This window comes from Drosophila subobscura, chromosome J, assembly GCF_008121235.1.
Source record: "Drosophila subobscura isolate 14011-0131.10 chromosome J, UCBerk_Dsub_1.0, whole genome shotgun sequence".
Classification (NCBI taxonomy): domain Eukaryota; kingdom Metazoa; phylum Arthropoda; class Insecta; order Diptera; family Drosophilidae; genus Drosophila; species Drosophila subobscura.
In genome coordinates this window covers 18,847,356-18,865,449 of record NC_048532.1, presented here as the reverse complement: position 1 = coordinate 18,865,449, position 18,094 = coordinate 18,847,356, and the positions used below count along the sequence as shown (strand labels likewise).

Below are 18,094 nucleotides of genomic sequence, written 5' to 3'. Positions count from 1 at the left end.
CCACCGACACCAACACCAACACTGCCTTCTGCAAATAAAATTTCATTTGGCCAAGTTAGCAGCAGAACACCCCCCCTGACGGCACGCCAATCCTCTCTGCACACCCCATTAACCGGTTGCCCCGCTGAGAAAGTGCATTAAGCCATCGCATGGCAAGGCAGCGCTTCGCTTCGCATCGAATCGAATCGATTGCCGTCTGTCCCCTGCCAGCAGAGGCAACAAGCTGAAGCGAAAAAAAAACATGTTAATTGCAGTTGCAGTAGCAGCAGCTATAGCAGTGCAGTGCCACAGGTAGCTGTGGCAGCCACACTCGGAGTCTAGTCACTGGACTTACTGGCACTTACTGGTTCTTTTGTGGTCTTGCCATATGGTAGCAGCCAATGCCCGTGGGGCGACACGACACGACGACAGGCAGCCAAATATTTGGCAACGACTCTGTGCCAAGACAGGAAAGTGGCCCACGGAACGGGACGAGGAGCGAGGAGCGCGGAGCGAGAGAGAAGCTTTGATGATGATTACATGAAACATGAAGTGTGTCAGCCAGCCACAAACGATGATACCTTTAAGCCAACAACGGGTTGGCATCAGGAATCGTTAAGTACTTCTAACTCTGATTGATCAATCTGTGGCGATCACTCTGTGGTGGATATGACAATTAGTTCCGTCTAGGATGTGCTGTCAGCTCTTGATAGCTTTCGGTGTGTGCACAGGGGGGTATCGAGGGGGCATGCTCTATAATTTGCCCTAAGTGATCAGATTGATGTACAAATGAAAGCTCTCCGCTCTTCGCTCCACCCCCCTTTCTGCCTGGCGCTGTGGATTCTGCGGACACTCGGACAAATGTGCGACTTGTTTTGCTCTGTGTGTGTTCGTCGTGCAACGTTTCGCGCGATGCTTAAAACTGGTGACCCACGTTGGGTCTGATTTAGTCGTTAACGCGCGGCCAACACGATCACATCGCCAGAGAGAGATCGCACACACAACATCAGACATCGCAGACAACCCAGACAACCCAGACAAGCCAACCAACCCACCAGCAACTATAATACATGATCATATAATAGGTGTGCGGCATCGTTGTCGTCTGTCGAGGGTTCTCTCTCTCTCTGTCTCTCTTTTGATTTAGATTTTGTGTGGTGTTTTTCGGTGAATTGTGGTTGTGCCACCGCCAGTGAACGTCTCCGTCTCCGTGCAACAGCAAACAGCAAAATTTCGTCAAGTGCCCTTGGCTGGCTGGCAGAAAAAAAATAAAATAAAGGTGTCGCTCAGTAATTGGGTATTGCGAAAGTCGATAGTTTGCAAGTGTTTCGAATCGCAGCTTTCGCATATAGTACATATGCCAAGTGAAGTTGCCGCTGCTCCACATCTTCCCCAGTTACACAAGAGATTCCGATTCCTCCATCAGCCGAACAGCTGCTGCAGCACAGTCGCGGTGAGTGGAACACTTTTTCATTTGGGGAACGGAAGTCGGCTTCAGGCATTCGCAAATTAGTCTAAGTCGGGGGCAGTGTGAGCTAACCAGACGATAATAAAGCTCCTTTGTGGATTCGCACTAATTGCATTTAAAATTAGACAACGGAAAGCGGCGGCCGGCCAGCCGCCTGGGCGGTTGACGCAAATCATTGACCAAGTGCACAGAAATAGCAAGGCACAGGAAAGGGTCGCCAGAGCAGTTTGCGCCAGCGAATTACAAGTGATATTTTGGCTAAAAGGAATTCCACAAACCCACACACTGCAATTGATCTTTATCTGTGTGTGTGTGTGTTGCAATGGCATCGAGTGATAAGCCACAGATAGGGTGCACCAACATGTTGGCCAACCCATCGACAGTGGACTCTTGCAGCTCCTGGACTCAGTCACAGACTGAGATCACCCATGATAAATTTACATTGAGCGTTGCTAACGTTCGTTATAATTCGATTTGAAGTCTGCGAGCGGAGCATTCGTGCGTCTCGAGAGTGTGTTGCAAGTCGCCAACTGCTTCGTGTCGTGCTCTTCGCCCATGCCAGTTTATGCAACAAAATTTGCAACCATCGCACAGGTTGCCACAGCAAGAACTTCATCAGACGGTGGGGATTCATATTCACTGTCATAGCAGAGACAGCAAACAGAGAGCAGATTAGACATTCAAAATTCAATTCACAAATCAATAAGCGGAGCAAGGCCGACGGCTTTTATAAGCTTAGAAGCCCCAGACCAGGCTTAGATTCGCTCGCCCCGACCCGCCCCAACTTGCCCGATCAAAGAGCAATTGGCGTGGATCTGTGGGGCCAACTTTTTGTATCTTTGGAGAGGGTATTATGCGTTTGTTTGGAGGTGTTTGCAATGCAGAAAATTAAGCTGAAAGTGTATTTTGATTTTATTTGCAAGAAGCAGAAAGCATTAAGAAGTAATCGGTTGAAAACTCGTTTCCTCCTAAAGATATTCCAAGTAAAACTCCACCACAAACTCATTTTATGCCTAGTAGTTTTTCTTCAAATATTTATAAGCAAAATCGTAGATTAATCGTATGAAAGATCACGCTGCAAGGGTATCAAAAGCTTCGCCCTCGAATACACAAAATATACAGCCTTCCTTTCATGCTGCTGGCAATTGAAATTGGTGCTCAACCACTACGACATCGAAGCCATGCCGACGGCTGTAGAGCGCTAAGGCCGCTACTACGCTCCACCACTCCACCGCTCCACCGCTATGACGACTTGGCTCATTGAACTTGGCTAACTCTAGACGACAAATACAATGCATAAATAACAATACATTAAGCAGGCAGACGAAGCAACAACGCAACGAAACGAAACTCTCGAGTCGCGTGCTGTTTTCAAATGATATATTTTCTTCACGTGAAGAGCGGCCAAGGCATGCGGCGAGCGACTGCGATTCATGGGGAATTCTTGGCTCAAACATTTTCACAAATATGATTGCGCATACGCCGCGCCTATAGGCGCCTATTTATAGTTCTCTTGGCAAAACGGGGAAATCATCATCACAACATCACCAAATAAATCACTAGCAGAAAACAGTCAAAACAAATTGGCAATTTGCAAATTGGCAAAAGGCAAATACAAATTTAATTTATGAGCAAAATATGCGACTCATTCAAAAGGGAAGAAAGACCCGGTTAGGGGCCATGACTTTAGCCAGGGGACAATCCAGTTTAAACCGCCTGCACTTCATTATTAAAACAAACTACTAAAGCCTTTGCCTACCAAGAATAAATTATGGTAAATATTTCTGCGAACTTTGGGTTTTGTGTAGCCGAAAAGGTGTCTGGTTTTGGGCAGTTTTCAGTTTCAGTTAGAAAGTTGTGGCACAAACAAAGATCTGTAGATCTATAAAGATAATCTTTAATGTAGAATTTCCCATTCAAGAGAGCAATTACTTTTCCTCATCAATAATTCAATTGGCACCTTTTCTTTCCATGGAAATTCGTTGACTCATTCGATACAGTTTCGAAAAGTCAAAGACTTAGTTTCTGAGAGTTCCATTGATCAGCTAACGACTTCCGCATATCTAAGACTTTGACTTCTGGTACAGACAAACCCGTACCCGCTGTACTTGAGATTATGCAGAGAGTCCATTCAGGTTTACAGCGCGGCTGCGGCGACGGCAGCGGGAAAATGGGTGTGCGGAAGATCGTTAGAGGCAGAAGATCACATCTCAGGGGTCTCATAACGATGTATCATAGCTGATCTGCAGTCAAGATGTCAACGAGAGCAATTAGATAATACTGCAAGAGACTCGCAAGAGACTCGCGAGATTGAGGAACCGGAAAAATTGTCGCAATTTGCCAAAAATTTCCATATCTTTGCCGAGAGAGAGAGATATGAGATGAGATGAGCTCTGAGATGAGATTATCTTAACTGGAACTGGCAGTAAAAAGCCCCCCCAAATTACCCATGTCATATAGATACATATTTTCTAATTAAGAAAGGGGAATGGGCTGGGAATGGGCATGGGGAATCGCAGCAAAGTCCAAAGCTAGAGGCAAGTGACACTAAAATTGGCGCTCGACATTTGCGAGAGGTTCTTGCGGTTTCGGTTTTGCGTTTATTCTATTTTAGACACGTTTCAGACGCGGCACAAAATGCAAGGTACTGCTCGTACGGGTATGTGGATGGGGCAACGCTTCGCCTGCATTGAACTTGACATTCGTTGAGGTCTGCTTTCAATTTAGAAATATGTCAGCGGCACAAAACTATTTAAAGAGCCAAAGCGAACATTGCACATTGCACGCACTTGTTGCGGCTCGCAAGAGAGAGACACAGATTCGAATGCACATGCAGATAGACAGATATAAAGATAGATAGATAGATCTTGCCTTGCAGCAGCACAGACATTATTAAATAGCATTTCCTTTTCCACATTTTGCAGCCATGAGTAAGAATGGACACAGTAATGCCGGCTTTGTCGGCGATCATGCGGACAGCGTACAGAAGCCGACGGGCAAGTCCTACTCCCTGGAGCTGGCCGAGAAGGGTGGCACTCACAGCAACAGCAGCACGAACAAGGCCATAGTGGCCAAGGATCCCGATTACAATCCCTACCAGAATCGTGATGTCGAGCATCCCACAACGTAAGCAAAAGAAATTAAACAAGAGATTAAAGCAAACTAATCCGCTCCCACTCCTTTAGCAATTCGGAAACGTTGTTCCATCTGCTTAAGGGCTCTCTGGGCACTGGCATTCTGGCCATGCCGAATGCCTTCCGCAACTCTGGCTACATTACGGGCTCCATTGGCACCATTGTGATTGGATTTATCTGCACGTACTGCATCCATCAGTTGGTCAAAGCGGAGTACGAGCTGTGCCGTAGGAAGAAGGTGCGTTTCATGGCAGTGTCCATGCAGGCCAGATCCTAATCAGTGCTTCTCTCTCTCTGCTCCCATTTCTCAGATTCCCAGCATGAACTATCCTGCCGTGGCGGAGACTGCTTTGGGCGAGGGTCCTGGCTTCTTCAGAGCCTGTGCCCCCTACATTGGCACTGTGGTAAACACCTTCCTGTTGATCTACCAGCTGGGCACCTGCTGCGTGTACGTGGTGTTTGTCGCTTCGAACATCAAGGCCATTGTGGATGCCGTCGGTGACACGAACGTCGATGTGCGCCTCTGCATGATCATCATTCTGCTGCCGCTGATTCTCATCAATTGGGTGCGCAACCTCAAGTATTTGGCGCCATTCTCCACGCTGGCCAATGCCATTACGATGGTCTCCTTTGGCATCATCTGCTACTACATCTTCCGCGAGCCCGTCTCCACCGAGGGCAAGGATGCCTTCGGCAAGCCCGAGAACTTTCCGCTCTTCTTCGGCACCGTTCTGTTCGCCCTGGAGGCCATCGGTGTCATCCTGCCGCTGGAGAATGAGATGAAGACACCGCAAAAGTTTGGCGGCAACTGTGGCGTTCTCAACGTCTCCATGATCCTCATTGTGTTCCTCTACGTGGGCATGGGTCTATTTGGCTATCTCAACTATGGCAACTCCGTGCTGGGTTCCATAACGCTGAATATGCCAGAGCATGAGCTGTGAGTCCAACCAAATGGCAGTGGTTTCCCCTCTACAACGTCTCTTTCTCTCTCATCTTTAGCCTGTCGCAGTGCGTGAAGGGTATGCTGGCATTTGCCATCTACATTACCCATGGCCTGGCCTGCTATGTGGCCATTGACATCACCTGGAACGACTATGTGGCCAAGCGGCTGGGTCCGCAGCGCAACAAGCTCTTCTGGGAGTACGCAGTCCGCACGATTCTTGTCCTGATGACTTGTAAGTGGCAACAGCATTCGCATGTCTTTGGACTCTTCCTGATTCCTTGTTGTTTTTGCAGTCCTGCTGGCTGTGGCCATACCCAATCTGGAGCTGTTCATCTCACTGTTTGGTGCCCTGTGCCTGTCCGCCCTGGGCCTGGCCTTCCCGGCCCTCATCCAGATTTGCACGCACTGGTACGAGACCAAGGGTCTGCGCAAGGTCTGGCTTTTGTTGAGTGAGTAGCAACCCCCCAACCAGCCAGGATTCACGCTAATTGAATGCTCTTTCTGTTTAGGTAACTTTGTGCTGATCATTGTGGGCATTCTGGGACTTGTGATCGGCACTTACACCTCACTGAGGGAGATCGTTCTGACCTTCACCGAGTAGTAGCGAGGCAGTAGTAGCATTCAGTTCTATAGTAATCCGCCAGCTGGCATTCCAATTCAAGCGAAAGTATTATGAGCAAACGAAGGATATCGAAATCGGTAGACAATCGCATTCGCAGCAGCACAAATGACAAGAGGGATCTGCAGAAGCAGTTGCCAAAGCAGTTGCAATTGCAGATACAAATCCAGATAAGATCTGCTCTATTTTGTACAATGTGTAAACTTCTAATCTGATCTTCCATCTATTCTATCTAGCATTAGATAGCAATTCGCTAAAAGTTTATCAGATTTGTGATATTTTTAAGCATTGTGCCCAAAAAAAAAAAAAAAAAAACCTGTACAACCCAATGTATGTTTATCTATGAATATGTGTATACCTATATCTATTTTCATAACGCATAATGTAGTTTATAACATTCTTGATAAGTATCTAGTTTAGTGCCAAGTCACATCTTTATAAGCCTTATTTAACGCGCGATGATAGCAGACAACAAAGTATGAATAAACATAAACCCTTTTTGCCATATTAAGATACGCCTTGCTTTGGGATAGATTGTTTTGGGGCTCTAGGCAGTGGTCACGGACATCATATAATCCTTAAGTGACTGGCAGAGACGCCGTGCACCATCTACAAGCTTCGCCTTGCCGTGGAAGCCAATGGATAAACGAAAGAATTGCTTACCACTGTCACCATCCGCCGCGAAGCGAGGCCCAGCTATGAACGCAATCTTCTGCTGCTCCAGACTGTATTTCAGAAACTCTCTGGCATCCAGTGGCTGCGGCAGACGTATCCAAATGAAGTATCCACCGCTGGGGCTCAACATTTTGCAGCCCTCGGGCAGCGCCGCTGCGAGGGCCTCTGTGGTGGCCAGCATGCGCTCCTTGTAGGTCTCGTGGAAGCGAGCTATCTGCTGCTGGGCAAGATTTAGCTTGAACAGACTACCCACAATGCCGGCGGTGTAGTTGTTGAAGCAGCCGCCGCTGTTCGCAAAGCCACTGCCCTCCAGCAAGGGCTTTATGCGCGGCGGCACCTCCAGCCAGCCCAGACGCAGGCCAGGTCCAAGAATTTTGGAGAAACTGCAGTTGGATACGACATGGCCAGCATAGTCGACATCCGTGCGCGCATCATAGGCAAGCAGGCGCGCCTCTGGCCTCTCACCATAGTACAAAATGTTGTACACATCGTCGCACACCACAAGAAAGTCGTGCTTCCTCGCGAGTTGGACAATGCCGCGGCAAACCTCTGAAAAAATAGAATTCGAATTGAAAATGAAAACTGTTTGGCCAGAGGAAAGACCTACCTGGCGAGAACAGTATGCCCGTGGGGTTGTGGTAGGTCGGAATGGTGTAGTACATTCCCCAGAACTCCTTGTTCGGCGAGCTGAATCTATGCTTCGCCACCTTCTCGCCCAGATCCCGCAGATCAACGCCATCGTCATTCAGCTTGACTGGCACGATGGTTAGACTGGTGAAGTGCTTCATGCTGTCCAGGGCAATCATGTAGGTGAACTCATCCACGAATATATAGCCCTGGAAGTCAATCAATGTCGACAGCAGCAAGTGCAGGCCGTTTGTGGCGCCAGCCGTAATAATCAAATCCTCACTAAAAACCATTAAACAATGATAAGTTCCCACAGCGCCACAAAACCGCAGGCCCAACTCTCACCAGTTGACGGGGCTGTCGTACATGGCGCTCAAGTATGTGGCTATCTCACGCCGCACCTCAAAGCAGCCATTTGTGGGTCCGTACTGAAAGATCAGCGACTGATTTTCCTTCTTTTCATGTTGCTGAAAAAGTGCACAAGGTCGTTTGAATGGGAAATTGCATAATTGAGGTGCGCCGCTCACTCACCAGACAATGTTCGGTGGCCTGCTGAAAGATATCGCAGCAGGACTCGAGGAGGTCAGTGCCCGGAGCCCCGACGCCCAAGTTGAGGATGTTGGGCTCGTAGACATTCCACGCGCCTCCGTCGAAAAGATGCTTCAGCTTGCGTTCCTCCGTCGCACGTGACATGCTGGTTCGTAGAATGTGGGTCTTCTAATGGTCTTATCAATCCGCGCTGCACTCATATTTATAGAATAGAACATTTTTGGTGGCGCGAAGCACTCGAAACTCGTCACTTTTGTCATTGCGCTTTATTGCGATGACATGCGAATGGCATGCGAATGGCAACACAGCATGAGCCGTTCACAGCGGCACGTAAACAAACAGCTGATCACATTGTTATTGGAGAAAATCGGAAAACTGCTACATCGAAATGGACACGGAAAAGCCTTCAACTAGCGCTGCTGCTGCTTCAGCTGCTCCAATAATGCAGGAGCCGAATCCACTTCTGGACTCGCCACTCCATGGGCCAACGCTCTCCAGCAGCTCCAGCTTCGAGGCTCTGGCGCGACACGACCCAAACCTCAGCCGATTGGCGACGCATATGTTCCAGAAAACTGAGGAATACATTACGCACGAACTGAACGCGCCCCTGGAGGACTACAGGCTATTGGAGGAGATGAACAAGGCTACCATAGCCAAGTACAAGGACATGCGTCAAATTGCAGAGAACCTGAATGTATCGACCAGCGAGCTGAGCCTCAAGTTCCAGCAGCTGGCGCCGCTAATGCAGCAGATCGACGAGATATCCGACACGGTGGACAAACTGGAAGCTGCCGCCTACAAACTAGACGCCTACAGCATAGCACTGGAGAACCGCGTCAAGTGTGTGCTGCAACGCAAGGCGGGCACCAATGTGGCACAATAATCAACGCGAAGGCCACGCAAAAATGCTTTTAGTGTACTTTTTACAATAGACTTTATGTTTCTAACCAAGCAACAGTTTAAATATAATCGCAATTATGTTAAGAAATATCAGGGGAACTGCAATAAGACAGAGATGGTTATTATTTATGTGAGTTTGATGATGTGCAGCGATGATACATACTTTTGGCCACTGTGCGAATGGAACGAATGAGATTTAACACTTGGTCCTTGGCCGTAGGTGCTCCAAAGTTCTGCTGGCCCGCTTGCCGGCCCCAGCCAACTGAAAATGTGCCCAAGATTAGCGTCGTGGCGCTTGAGATTGCAATTGCCTTCTAGGCGAACTTACACTTGGCCAGGAAGCGCTCCTCGTGCAGGATGCACACGGCATTGAGGCACAGCAGCGAGGCTTCGATGAGCGTCCAGAGAGTAAACATTATAGAACAATTGAGAATTATTTACATTGAAATCAACCAAAAAGACCGAGTAATTGTTGACGTCAGTTGTCGTCTTGCCATTCACCTGTTTCGTAGACACCCCCAGCCACGTCACAGGGCGAATGCCTTGTCACAGTTTGCGCGCCAAAATAAGATTCAAGTGAAAGTAATTTTTATTGTTTATTTATTGTTGGAAGCACTCCAAGGGCGCAATTCGACCAATTGTCTTCTGAAAAAGATGTATTAGCTGGTGCTATTACTTTGCCACATTCACATATGTACCTGTCTCAAGTGTCCAAATACCCAAATCGATGTTCTGGCGGACTTTGGGGCGGAAAAACTCATCAAACTGCTCCATGGGATCCACATCGAAAGGCATCTCTGCCAGCGGTATCAAACTAGGACATGAAGTAAAGGTTAGCAATGCTGACTAATGGTTCTGCTGGCGCCTTACCCTTTGAGGATGGGTGCTGAGAATGAACTCATATACGAAAATCGTTTCAGAAAGAAGTCGTGATCAAACAGCACAGCTCTTGGATTCTTTGGGCTGTTGCCAAACATCAGCGTGAGCGTTGGATCTACGCCAGAGTGGGCTAACAGAGTGCGAATTGTTTTCGGTAACATGCGCCTGTTGAGCGACGTGAAATCCGCGGGCTTCAGCTTGTCATTCTACGGAAGGCAGACGAAGAACCTGATAAAATCACATTTTAGGAATATTAGATAGAGCTTCGCATACCTTATCCAGCTCCTCCTTGAACATGCGCTTCATGCGGGACAGCATGGCGAAGGTTTCAATCATTTTGAGGGCCCAATATCTGGCCCCCAAGCGCCGCTCCTCCGGCTCATGGACATTTTCAGTCAGGTGTACAAGAGCCACAAAGACGTTTTCGGTGAACCCGTGGATGGCAATCAGTTTAAAGAGTCCCTCAGTGGCCGCTATGATGAGTTCCTCATTGTCTCTTATTTCCAGGCCCACGCCCATGAAATATTTCATTCGTATAAGTTCCGCAACGTAGACCTCGGGCAGATTCCTAACAGTTGATGTTTGCTTGACCAATTCGTTAAGTTTATTTATCACCGTGTCAAGAATCTCCTTGGGCGTCTTTAGCTTATTCTTTGATAAGTATGCCCTTATGGCATTGAACTCTTTTGGCTTCAGTTTCTTGATGGCCTTGAGGCTCTGGGCGCCGTTGATCTGGCACTCCAGGGCTAGGTCGAAGGCGGATAACTGGTGGGCCATCTTCTGCCTGAACTTAATGTTTTCCTTGCCTTCCAGTTTGCCTGGATCCACATCGCAGAGGGTTTCCTGCAGCGGCAGCCAGTAGTTTTGTTGCAGCCACTGCAGGCAAATTTCTGCGGCGTCCCTCAACAGATCCACGGGTGGCATTTCCGTGCCGTGCGAACACTTGTGCCTTATGTCTACCACGAACGATGGCAGTCCCAACTCCTGAGCCTTGTCGTACATGCTGCTCCAGTTGTGGCCTTGCACGGTGGACGACATGAAGTTAAAGAAGCGGATTATGGCATGCGCATAGATTTTTTCCAGATTCAAGTCGCCCTTCTTGTCGTCCAGCTGCGCCCGAACAATCACTGCAGTGGCGAGAGCTGCCGCTGGGCACAGACTGCCTCGTCGCAGCTTCCAGATGCGGATCATGGACAGAGCCATTCGAAGCTGACTGCTCGTTGCATTCTTTCCAAATATAAGAGTATATGCTTCTTTGAATTCGGCTCTGAAATGTAAAATATTAATCAAAACAAATATAAATAAAACAAAACAAAACGCACGTGGATTTCCATGGAGTAACAATTGTTCGCTGCTTGACGGGCGCTGCTGCTGTGGTTGTTGGCGTAGCGCCTGGCTTGCCCTTTGAACTCATTTCTTAATTTGTTATGTTTACATCCACTTGAGAGTTTGCATGCGATTGAGCAAAAGAAAACAAAAATTAATTGTATTTGCACCTGTTGAGCAGTGCTGGTAAACAACGCAGCGTGTATTAAAAGTGTTGCATACTTCTGCATAGAACAGCTGTTGTGTGACCTGCGCCGTGTGAATGGCAAAGTAAAAAACTGGTGCCAAAAATTATATATTTCGCCAAAATCCAAACCGATCCTCATCCTTGCCATGCCGCTTTCTATGCTTAGCTAGAGCAACAAACCACTGAATAAGCACTGCACCCGCTTTGGCAGCCCTTGCATCCAACAAATCACATGCAGATCCTCTACACTTATAGTCCCAACAACAACGTGGTGGATATACTGAATGCCGACTACAGCGATTTCGATGTCCCGCCAACGTCAAAGAAGATGATAATTGGCTCCTGTTCGATGTTTGTCATATTCTCATACCTGAAGCTGCTCTACATACTCGTGGCCATCTACCTGGCCCTCCATCACGCTCACCACTAAGCGGCCCCCGTGGCCATGTATCACTTTGTGTCGCAGCAGACGCCGGAACTGCGGCTCTCAGAGAGGGCACTGGTAAGCAGCCACGTAACACAGTATCTGAAGGGATTTCAGCTCGATGCGGTGCGATTCCTGTACGAGCGTCTCAGCAAGGGAGAGTTTTGCATTCTCAACGATGAGAGTGGTCTGGGCAAATTGGCCACCGTGTCGGCCCTGCTCAGTGCTCTGGATCCCGCCAAGAAAACGCTGATTGTGCTGCAAAACGACGAGCAGCTGCTCGCTGGCTGGCAGTTTCACCTAAACACACTCACCGATCTCTCCGTCTACACTATTCAGAGTGTCCAAGGTAATTTGGGTTAATTTTCTGTCAAGAGTTTCATTGAATTAACTGCCCGAAAACTATCGTTTAGACACCACCGAGTCAGCGCACAGCGTTTACCTGGCCAAGTGGAGCAATCTGCGCAGCATTGGGGATCTCAGCAGACTAAAATTCGACTACGTTTTCGTGGACAATCGCGGCCATGCACTGAACAACAACTTCTGCAACTCCATGCTGGTGAAGCACTTCGAAGGCAAAGTAAACATTGTAATCTCCAGTGTGGACATAACGGTGAGGAAATCGAAACCCACGGCACTTCGAGTCCATAATCTAATCAACATTTTGGACATTTTTGTGTTGCAGTCGGACGTGAAGCTCCTGTACAATGTGCTGCGACTGGGTGGACGGCTGGAGCATAAACACAGAAACTTTCATACTTTCGATCGCACGTTCCATCTGCCAGATCCCAAGGAGGTGTTCAGCAAGCGCATAGATCTCGAGGAGTACTACAAGAAGCGTGGCTTTCTCAGTGAATACATCAAGTAAGGCGGCCCATTTAGAGCCATTTAAAGACCATTTGTAATCACTGTTTTGCGTCATCTCGCAGGGATTTTCGTCTGCGTCGCTTTCGCCATCAGTTCGAGCAGAGTCTGCCGCTAGTGCCGCTCGAGCAGTACAAGACGAATCTGAACCTGTGGCTGGCCTTTAGGAATAGTCAGAGCACGCTCAGTGGCTCCTCGGATGTCTGCTCCACCGTGGCATCGTCGGTGGAGATCAATCAGTGCCAAACAGAAGAACCAGGAAGGGTCGAGTTGGAGCACAGCAATGAAGCCGTGATAATGCCGCCATTGGTCTTTGAATCATCCGACTCTGAGCATGAGCTAGTCATGCTGCCAGCTGCCGCTCCCGTTCTCGATGCCAATGAGATTTTGATTGTCTCCAGCGATGATTGCGAGATTATTACGTCCCCGAGCACGCCGCCCATGCACAAACCATCAAAGGAGTCGCCTTCAATAAAACCGAAGCGGAAATATGTGAAACGCCAGGCTCCTGCCAAGCAGCCAGAACTTACCGAATCGGAGCCAGAGGAGCAGGAAAATAGGCCGAGGCATAAGAGGCGTACGCCCACGGCTGCTGGCGTTGATGCTGCTGCTGCTGTTGATGTTGCTGCTGCTGCTGCTGCTGCTGCTGCTGATGATGAGGTTGCTTCTGCTGCTGCTGCTGCTGATGAGGTTGCTTCTGGTGCTGCTGCTGTGTCGCCTAAGGAAAAACCAAGAAAAGTCAATGTTCGACTGAGGAGAATGTCGTTGGCGGCGCCACAGCGTGAGAGCACTCCACCACGGGAAGCAATGCCACCGCCACCGGTGACACCAAAGACAGAGCCAAAGCCGAAGCGCCGTCAGGCCTTGAGCCCATCGTCACCACTGAGACGTCCAGTGACACGCGGAATGCAGCGTCTGACGCGCTCCGCAGACGCGAAACTGAACAGCAAATACTTGATGCACAGAATCAGATTGGAAGACTGCAAAAAGACCACGCCCAGGAGACCCAAAACGGAGTCCAGTCAAACGCCAAGGACAAGCCAATCGAGGGTGAAGCAAGAGCGTAGCGAGCCACAAGAAACGCCCAAGCGGCGACCAGGTCGTCCACCAAAAAAAGACATTCAGGAGAAATCCAACAGCAGGACAACCAAATCCAAGGCTGCAGAAGAAACATACAAGCGAACACGAGGACGTCCACGCACCAACGAAGCGCAGCAGCAAGAAAATGGCTCCAAGATTAAGCCCATCGTTGCCACACCCCAAGTGATGAGCAGCGGCTCCCTGTCGTCCGAGTACATGCAGTGCGGGCAAAAGCTGCCGGACAATGTGGATGTGCTGGATCTGCCCGCCTTCCGCATACCGTTTACGCCGCAGCCGGCAAACTTGATGCTGCCATCGACCTTCACGCTGTTCAGCGACTCGGAGGTGCTGTCCGTGCCGCTGACCAGCCCACAGCAGCGGGAGCCTATCGTTATCTGCAGCTCCCACGACGAGAGCTCGCAGCCGTGCTCGTCCACGACGCAGAGCCGCCGCACAAAGGCACTGAAGCGTAAGCGGAAGCAGGAGCCACCAACAAGTGGCTCCTCAACGTTTGGTATGCTGCTCTCGCAGCAAAGGAACCCGATTAAATCTCCGGATATCTTTAGCAACTGCTCGGACATTTCGCAATTGACGATGGCGCAGCCGCTACCGAAACCCTCGTCGCCCTTCGAGGGCTTCAAGATATTTGGGTCTGAGGTGAAGCAGTTTCAGCAGCAGCATGCCAAGGCGATCGTTGGACCAGCCAAGAAGAAGCGTGAACGCTCCTGCCTGGACATCCTAGAGCAGATGTTTGAGCCACGTACACCTGTGACATCCAGCCCCAAGGTCCTGCCCAGCCTGCCGAATGTGACACCACCCCAGCAGCAGCAGCAGCCGCAGCCGGCGCCAAAACAGATAAGCCAACGGCGGCGAACATTTGCCGAGGAAGATTTCTTTGAAATAACCAACAACGGGGAGTTTGGCAGCCGTCTGCGTCTCAACTCCTCGGGTGATGTGTCGCCTGTGCAGCAGGATCGCTCGACGCAGTCGAACAAGATCACCAACTATCTGATCAGCTCGGGGCCGGAGAAGTCGGGCAACAGCGGCAATCGGGCCGCATCTGCCGCGCAAACGTTGCGCAAATCACCCAAAGCCGCCGGCAAGTGCACGCAGTCTACGAAGCTGACGCGTTGGTTTGGCGCCGCCTTCGGTGCCGGCTCCCAGAACAACTCCGTGGAATCCCAATCGGTGAGCGCGCCGAGCACACCCATGGCGCCATCGACGAGCGAGGCGGCCTACCGGGCACGCTCAGCACGCAGTGCAGGACCCAGCAAAAGGAAGCGTTTGGATCTGTACAAGTGAAACGTCGCACGGCACGAGACAGTTGGCAGTATCGAATCAAAATGCATTCATAAGCTAACAGAATTCAGGGAATCCCCGAAATACGGCACACAACCGAAATATCAAAGTGGTATAATGTTAACTGTAAAACATTAACTAGCCAATTTAGTAGAATTTCAATGAATTTCTTTCACGTTCTAAAATGTTGTTAAATTGTTTTCCGTTTTCCGCCCGATGGTCCCAGCCCTCATATCCGCTGCTTGCTGAATATGTGTGTGAGATTGTGCATGACCGCCTGACGCTGATACTCCAGCTCACGACGACACATGCTGCCCAGCAGCGGTGGACACTGATACTGGATGCGCTCCAGGGCCAAGGTGTCTTCATTGGCGGCACTGAAGCTAAACTCACTCAGAGAGTGCACTGCGCAAAATGCGGAGAAAGTGGAGGCAATGAATAAACAAAATATGCTCTAAGGGGAAGATAGTTGTGTCACTCACAGCAGTAGAAGCCACTGAAGAAGCAGGTCTCGTGGGTGGACTGAATGGCATAGGCGATGGGTGTGATGCCTGGCTTCGTTTTGGTCACCACATACTTGGCCGTGGCTGTGTTTAGCCAGTAGGGCCAGTGGGAGAGTCGCTCCGTGTACTCCACCGTGTAGCGCCAGTCATGGGCGTGGCCATGATCGGCTAGGATCTTGAAATTGATGCTGCCGTAAAGCGAGATGGATTGACAGATAGATGGTGCGGCGGCTGCTAAAGCATATCGATGTTTACTCACATGGTGGGATTGAGCAGACGCATTTTGTTAAAGTCTGCCACATACTCCCAGACCTTTTCCGGTCTCGTCTTGGCGATAATGCCCTCGATCTGGTACGTCCGATAGCCGCTGGAGAACACAAAGACGTACAGCAGCAGGGCGGTGGTGAGCAGCAGCGAGAAACGCTTGATATTCCATCGACGGACGCTATGCATGATGTGTGGCTGGCTGTACGTGTGTGTGTGTGTGTGTGTATATCTTGGATTCTGATATTCACAGAATAAACAAATACCCGGCAAATGTGGAAGGGCAAATGAATGGATCACAGAGCGACGGCGGGCATCCAAACAAATGGAAGGCAAACAACAGAATGAGGAGAAGCACGCCAAAATATATGGGAGTAGGCCGCCAACGAGAAGATCCCACAATATCACAGTCAAAGTTTATCCAACTTACAGTAATAATGATGAAATTGTATAAGGTGGTCTCGTCGACTGCCTACTCGCTTCGTTTTCGCACCTCTAGCATTCAGTGCGAACTTACTTTCAATTAATAAATTATTAAAAATCAAAATAAAAAAATAAAACTTCAACTCGTTTTCTTGCAATGTGCAACTATAGTCCCCATGCCATAAAAGGGTTAATCGGCATACTCTATTGTCGTTTGACAGCATCGTTAGGGACGCCGTTTTGCCTGCGAGACCACCTTACATAATTTCATCATGGTTTTAATATACTCTGCCGTCTTTCACTCTCTCTCTCTCTCTCTCTCTTTCAGTACTCGAACATATGCAAGATCAGCACTTTTGCTTGCTGATGGATAAGGAATATATGAATTTATTTGAAAAATATGAAAAAGCCAAATACAAAATGTTAAATGCATAAGTACATCTGTATGGGTATAATCTTACTTAGAAACATTAAAAAGTTTAGCAAGTTCGAGGTTGTTTTTCCCATCTCTAGCTTTGCGGAGCTTCGAAAGTAAATCTTTAGCTGTGAAGTTGCATTTTTGGAGCTCCCCATGAGTCATACGATCAAAAACGTTATGTCCTTTTGCAAAATAGAAATCTAGGCGTCCTTCTTGGAGATGAACCACCAAAAATGTCCACATCTTCATAAAGAGAGTTCCCAAATTGGTTCGCCAGTCAACACGTCCCAGTTTATGGAGCAAGACCGTTTTTAGCATGTAACTTGATAGCTTTGGAAAATCGGTCGCATGAGCGTCGCGCAGTCCCTTCATGAGGCGCAACACATTTTTGAAGTTATGCAGATCCATCGTTAATTGGCGTTCCCAATGCGGAACACATACCATAAAGATGCGATCGTCCCAAGTGCCTTGTTTATATTGCGGCACAGCGAACCATGGGAAGTACATTAATTTTTTCTTACGGCTGTTGTAAATGCATGTTTTGTCCAACGGCCACTGGGCCCAGGCGAACTCGAATGCTGGCACAAAATCGAACGATATGTTCCGATTCTTCCCTTCAGCTTCAATGGTGTGGGCACATCCGGTGCCCTTGGCCGTATACATTAGTTCATATTCTTCTCCAGACTTGCAAAGAACACTTAGCTCCGAGTCGAATACCTTATCGAATGCATCACGTAGCCAATCTTGAAGCTCTTTTCGATTTATGTAATTGTCGGTAACGATAGAATGATTGGAGCCATTTGCATACAAGAACACGAATCCCTTCTCGTCTTTTGTGGGGGTGATGGGGAATGGAAATTTCAGCTTCATATGCAAATCGAATTCATCAGGCGTCTTCAATTTCACTCCATCCAAGTAGCTTCCTGAAAGAAAATAACTAGTAGATAACCATTCCATTATGACATTAGGCAATAGCTTACCCGTGAGGCTAAGGCCATCAAAAGCTTTACGAAAATTAATGTCTGCCTCCTTTAGTTCCTCAATCACAAAATTTTGGAGTTCGACTGCATCCCTAGTGTACTCGGAGCGATCATCGTCAGAAATAAGCAATTCTTCCAAAATACTCTGCAGCTCTGCGCCAAAAGTCATGATTAATTTCTGAATACAGATAGCGTTGGCGAAGAAAATCAAAAAAAAATCCACTCGACTCGACTGCTCGCAACAAGCTGTACCAACCGAAAGAAAGATATTCAAAAGGCCCTTTCTGGAATACGACTTTCAGTGCTAAAAGCGCGATGGGTAAACTCAATGGCCTATCGCACAAATATACCGATATTTTTTGCAACCAGCCCTGGTTCGATAGCTGAAATGCAAAACTTCCACTCTGTGTTCTAAATAAATAGCAATACAAATTTATAATTACATAGATACGTTGTATATCCCAAAGAAATAAATATGAATAATTTCGCCAGTTCACAAAAAGATCAGCTGCAAAAAAAAATGTACATATATCGATATTTTGCTGAATATAAA

The 18,094-nt window shown here is 48.4% G+C and overlaps 9 protein-coding genes across 12 annotated transcripts; 4 read left to right on the top strand and 5 right to left on the bottom strand.

Moving 5' to 3' along the window:
- Positions 1-830: 830 nt before the first annotated feature.
- LOC117894366 (proton-coupled amino acid transporter-like protein CG1139) lies at positions 831-6,472 on the top strand. 3 transcript variants are annotated; one of them, XM_034801366.1, is made up of 7 exons: positions 831-1,429; positions 4,371-4,573; positions 4,633-4,819; positions 4,893-5,518; positions 5,581-5,756; positions 5,818-5,973; positions 6,034-6,472. In XM_034801366.1, the coding sequence occupies exons 1-7, from the start codon at positions 1,337-1,339 to the stop codon at positions 6,123-6,125; spliced, it is 1,533 nt and encodes a 510-aa protein (XP_034657257.1). In that variant the 5' UTR covers positions 831-1,336; the 3' UTR covers positions 6,126-6,472. The 3 variants fall into 3 exon arrangements, with proteins under 3 accessions (XP_034657257.1, XP_034657258.1, XP_034657259.1); XM_034801367.1 differs by having other exon boundaries at positions 831-1,432; positions 4,372-4,573; XM_034801368.1 differs by lacking the exon at positions 831-1,429 and having other exon boundaries at positions 4,358-4,573.
- Positions 6,473-6,510: 38 nt separating this feature from the next.
- On the bottom strand, positions 6,511-8,196 carry LOC117894372 (uncharacterized protein YER152C). The gene is made up of 4 exons (XM_034801375.1): positions 7,977-8,196; positions 7,791-7,912; positions 7,426-7,727; positions 6,511-7,367 (listed from the first exon to the last, which is right to left on the bottom strand). Exons 1-4 carry the CDS (start codon positions 8,136-8,138, stop codon positions 6,691-6,693), a joined length of 1,263 nt encoding a protein of 420 aa, XP_034657266.1. The 5' UTR covers positions 8,139-8,196; the 3' UTR covers positions 6,511-6,690.
- Positions 8,197-8,330: 134 nt separating this feature from the next.
- LOC117894378 (biogenesis of lysosome-related organelles complex 1 subunit 2) lies at positions 8,331-9,021 on the top strand. The gene has a single exon (XM_034801383.1). It carries the CDS (start codon positions 8,383-8,385, stop codon positions 8,875-8,877), a length of 495 nt encoding a protein of 164 aa, XP_034657274.1. The 5' UTR covers positions 8,331-8,382; the 3' UTR covers positions 8,878-9,021.
- LOC117894379 (immediate early response 3-interacting protein 1) lies at positions 8,912-9,389 on the bottom strand. Its single transcript, XM_034801384.1, has 3 exons — positions 9,223-9,389; positions 9,058-9,156; positions 8,912-8,993 (listed from the first exon to the last, which is right to left on the bottom strand). The coding sequence occupies exons 1-3, from the start codon at positions 9,308-9,310 to the stop codon at positions 8,938-8,940; spliced, it is 243 nt and encodes an 80-aa protein (XP_034657275.1). The 5' UTR covers positions 9,311-9,389; the 3' UTR covers positions 8,912-8,937.
- Positions 9,390-9,465: 76 nt separating this feature from the next.
- LOC117894367 lies at positions 9,466-11,307 on the bottom strand. Its single transcript, XM_034801369.1, has 5 exons — positions 11,096-11,307; positions 10,047-11,040; positions 9,765-9,979; positions 9,593-9,708; positions 9,466-9,539 (listed from the first exon to the last, which is right to left on the bottom strand). Exons 1-5 carry the CDS (start codon positions 11,185-11,187, stop codon positions 9,484-9,486), a joined length of 1,473 nt encoding a protein of 490 aa, XP_034657260.1. The 5' UTR covers positions 11,188-11,307; the 3' UTR covers positions 9,466-9,483.
- A 39-nt stretch (positions 11,308-11,346) lies between these two features.
- Positions 11,347-11,753, top strand: LOC117894381. The gene has a single exon (XM_034801385.1). It carries the CDS (start codon positions 11,519-11,521, stop codon positions 11,714-11,716), a length of 198 nt encoding a protein of 65 aa, XP_034657276.1. The 5' UTR covers positions 11,347-11,518; the 3' UTR covers positions 11,717-11,753.
- LOC117894363 (protein suppressor of underreplication) lies at positions 11,694-15,103 on the top strand. 2 transcript variants are annotated; one of them, XM_034801357.1, is made up of 5 exons: positions 11,694-12,059; positions 12,124-12,323; positions 12,396-12,574; positions 12,640-13,152; positions 13,204-15,103. In XM_034801357.1, exons 1-5 carry the CDS (start codon positions 11,732-11,734, stop codon positions 14,954-14,956), a joined length of 2,973 nt encoding a protein of 990 aa, XP_034657248.1. In that variant the 5' UTR covers positions 11,694-11,731; the 3' UTR covers positions 14,957-15,103. The 2 variants fall into 2 exon arrangements, with proteins under 2 accessions (XP_034657248.1, XP_034657249.1); XM_034801358.1 differs by having other exon boundaries at positions 12,640-13,177; positions 13,298-15,103.
- LOC117894376 lies at positions 15,053-16,102 on the bottom strand. The gene is made up of 3 exons (XM_034801381.1): positions 15,716-16,102; positions 15,436-15,644; positions 15,053-15,358 (listed from the first exon to the last, which is right to left on the bottom strand). The coding sequence occupies exons 1-3, from the start codon at positions 15,907-15,909 to the stop codon at positions 15,183-15,185; spliced, it is 579 nt and encodes a 192-aa protein (XP_034657272.1). The 5' UTR covers positions 15,910-16,102; the 3' UTR covers positions 15,053-15,182.
- Positions 16,103-16,507: 405 nt separating this feature from the next.
- LOC117894374 lies at positions 16,508-17,800 on the bottom strand. The gene is made up of 2 exons (XM_034801378.1): positions 17,542-17,800; positions 16,508-17,484 (listed from the first exon to the last, which is right to left on the bottom strand). Exons 1-2 carry the CDS (start codon positions 17,708-17,710, stop codon positions 16,601-16,603), a joined length of 1,053 nt encoding a protein of 350 aa, XP_034657269.1. The 5' UTR covers positions 17,711-17,800; the 3' UTR covers positions 16,508-16,600.
- Between the last annotated feature and the right edge of the window lie 294 nt (positions 17,801-18,094).

Excerpts from the sequence above, each read along its gene's own strand:
- LOC117894379 (XM_034801384.1), bottom strand. The coding sequence starts at position 9,310 with ATGTTTACTCTCTGGACGCTCATCGAAGCCTCGCTGCTGTGCCTCAAT. Across the intron at positions 9,157-9,222 it reads GGAGCGCTTCCTGGCCAAGT|TTGGCTGGGGCCGGCAAGCG; the intron begins GTAAGTTCGCCT and ends GCACATTTTCAG. Across the intron at positions 8,994-9,057 it reads CATTCGCACAGTGGCCAAAA|TTCCCCTGATATTTCTTAAC; the intron begins GTATGTATCATC and ends GTCTTATTGCAG.
- LOC117894376 (XM_034801381.1), bottom strand. The coding sequence starts at position 15,909 with ATGCATAGCGTCCGTCGATGGAATATCAAGCGTTTCTCGCTGCTGCTC. Across the intron at positions 15,645-15,715 it reads CGTCTGCTCAATCCCACCAT|CATCAATTTCAAGATCCTAG; the intron begins GTGAGTAAACAT and ends GCTTTACGGCAG. Across the intron at positions 15,359-15,435 it reads CTTCAGTGGCTTCTACTGCT|TGCACTCTCTGAGTGAGTTT; the intron begins GTGAGTGACACA and ends CATTTTGCGCAG.
- LOC117894367 (XM_034801369.1), bottom strand. The coding sequence starts at position 11,187 with ATGAGTTCAAAGGGCAAGCCAGGCGCTACGCCAACAACCACAGCAGCA. Across the intron at positions 9,980-10,046 it reads TCAAGGAGGAGCTGGATAAG|AATGACAAGCTGAAGCCCGC; the intron begins GTATGCGAAGCT and ends TGCCTTCCGTAG. Across the intron at positions 9,709-9,764 it reads TCAGCACCCATCCTCAAAGG|TTTGATACCGCTGGCAGAGA; the intron begins GTAAGGCGCCAG and ends TTCATGTCCTAG.
- LOC117894363 (XM_034801357.1), top strand. The coding sequence starts at position 11,732 with ATGTATCACTTTGTGTCGCAGCAGACGCCGGAACTGCGGCTCTCAGAG. Across the intron at positions 12,324-12,395 it reads TCTCCAGTGTGGACATAACG|TCGGACGTGAAGCTCCTGTA; the intron begins GTGAGGAAATCG and ends TTTGTGTTGCAG. Across the intron at positions 13,153-13,203 it reads AGGCCGAGGCATAAGAGGCG|TGCTGCTGCTGCTGCTGCTG; the intron begins TACGCCCACGGC and ends TGATGTTGCTGC.
- LOC117894374 (XM_034801378.1), bottom strand. The coding sequence starts at position 17,710 with ATGACTTTTGGCGCAGAGCTGCAGAGTATTTTGGAAGAATTGCTTATT. Across the intron at positions 17,485-17,541 it reads TGATGGCCTTAGCCTCACGG|GAAGCTACTTGGATGGAGTG; the intron begins GTAAGCTATTGC and ends ATTTTCTTTCAG.
- LOC117894378 (XM_034801383.1), top strand. The coding sequence starts at position 8,383 with ATGGACACGGAAAAGCCTTCAACTAGCGCTGCTGCTGCTTCAGCTGCT.
- LOC117894366 (XM_034801366.1), top strand. The coding sequence starts at position 1,337 with ATGCCAAGTGAAGTTGCCGCTGCTCCACATCTTCCCCAGTTACACAAG. Across the intron at positions 4,574-4,632 it reads GATGTCGAGCATCCCACAAC|CAATTCGGAAACGTTGTTCC; the intron begins GTAAGCAAAAGA and ends CCACTCCTTTAG. Across the intron at positions 5,757-5,817 it reads GATTCTTGTCCTGATGACTT|TCCTGCTGGCTGTGGCCATA; the intron begins GTAAGTGGCAAC and ends TTGTTTTTGCAG.
- LOC117894372 (XM_034801375.1), bottom strand. The coding sequence starts at position 8,138 with ATGTCACGTGCGACGGAGGAACGCAAGCTGAAGCATCTTTTCGACGGA. Across the intron at positions 7,913-7,976 it reads AGGCCACCGAACATTGTCTG|CAACATGAAAAGAAGGAAAA; the intron begins GTGAGTGAGCGG and ends GCACTTTTTCAG. Across the intron at positions 7,368-7,425 it reads GGGCATACTGTTCTCGCCAG|AGGTTTGCCGCGGCATTGTC; the intron begins GTAGGTCTTTCC and ends CTATTTTTTCAG.
- LOC117894381 (XM_034801385.1), top strand. The coding sequence starts at position 11,519 with ATGCAGATCCTCTACACTTATAGTCCCAACAACAACGTGGTGGATATA.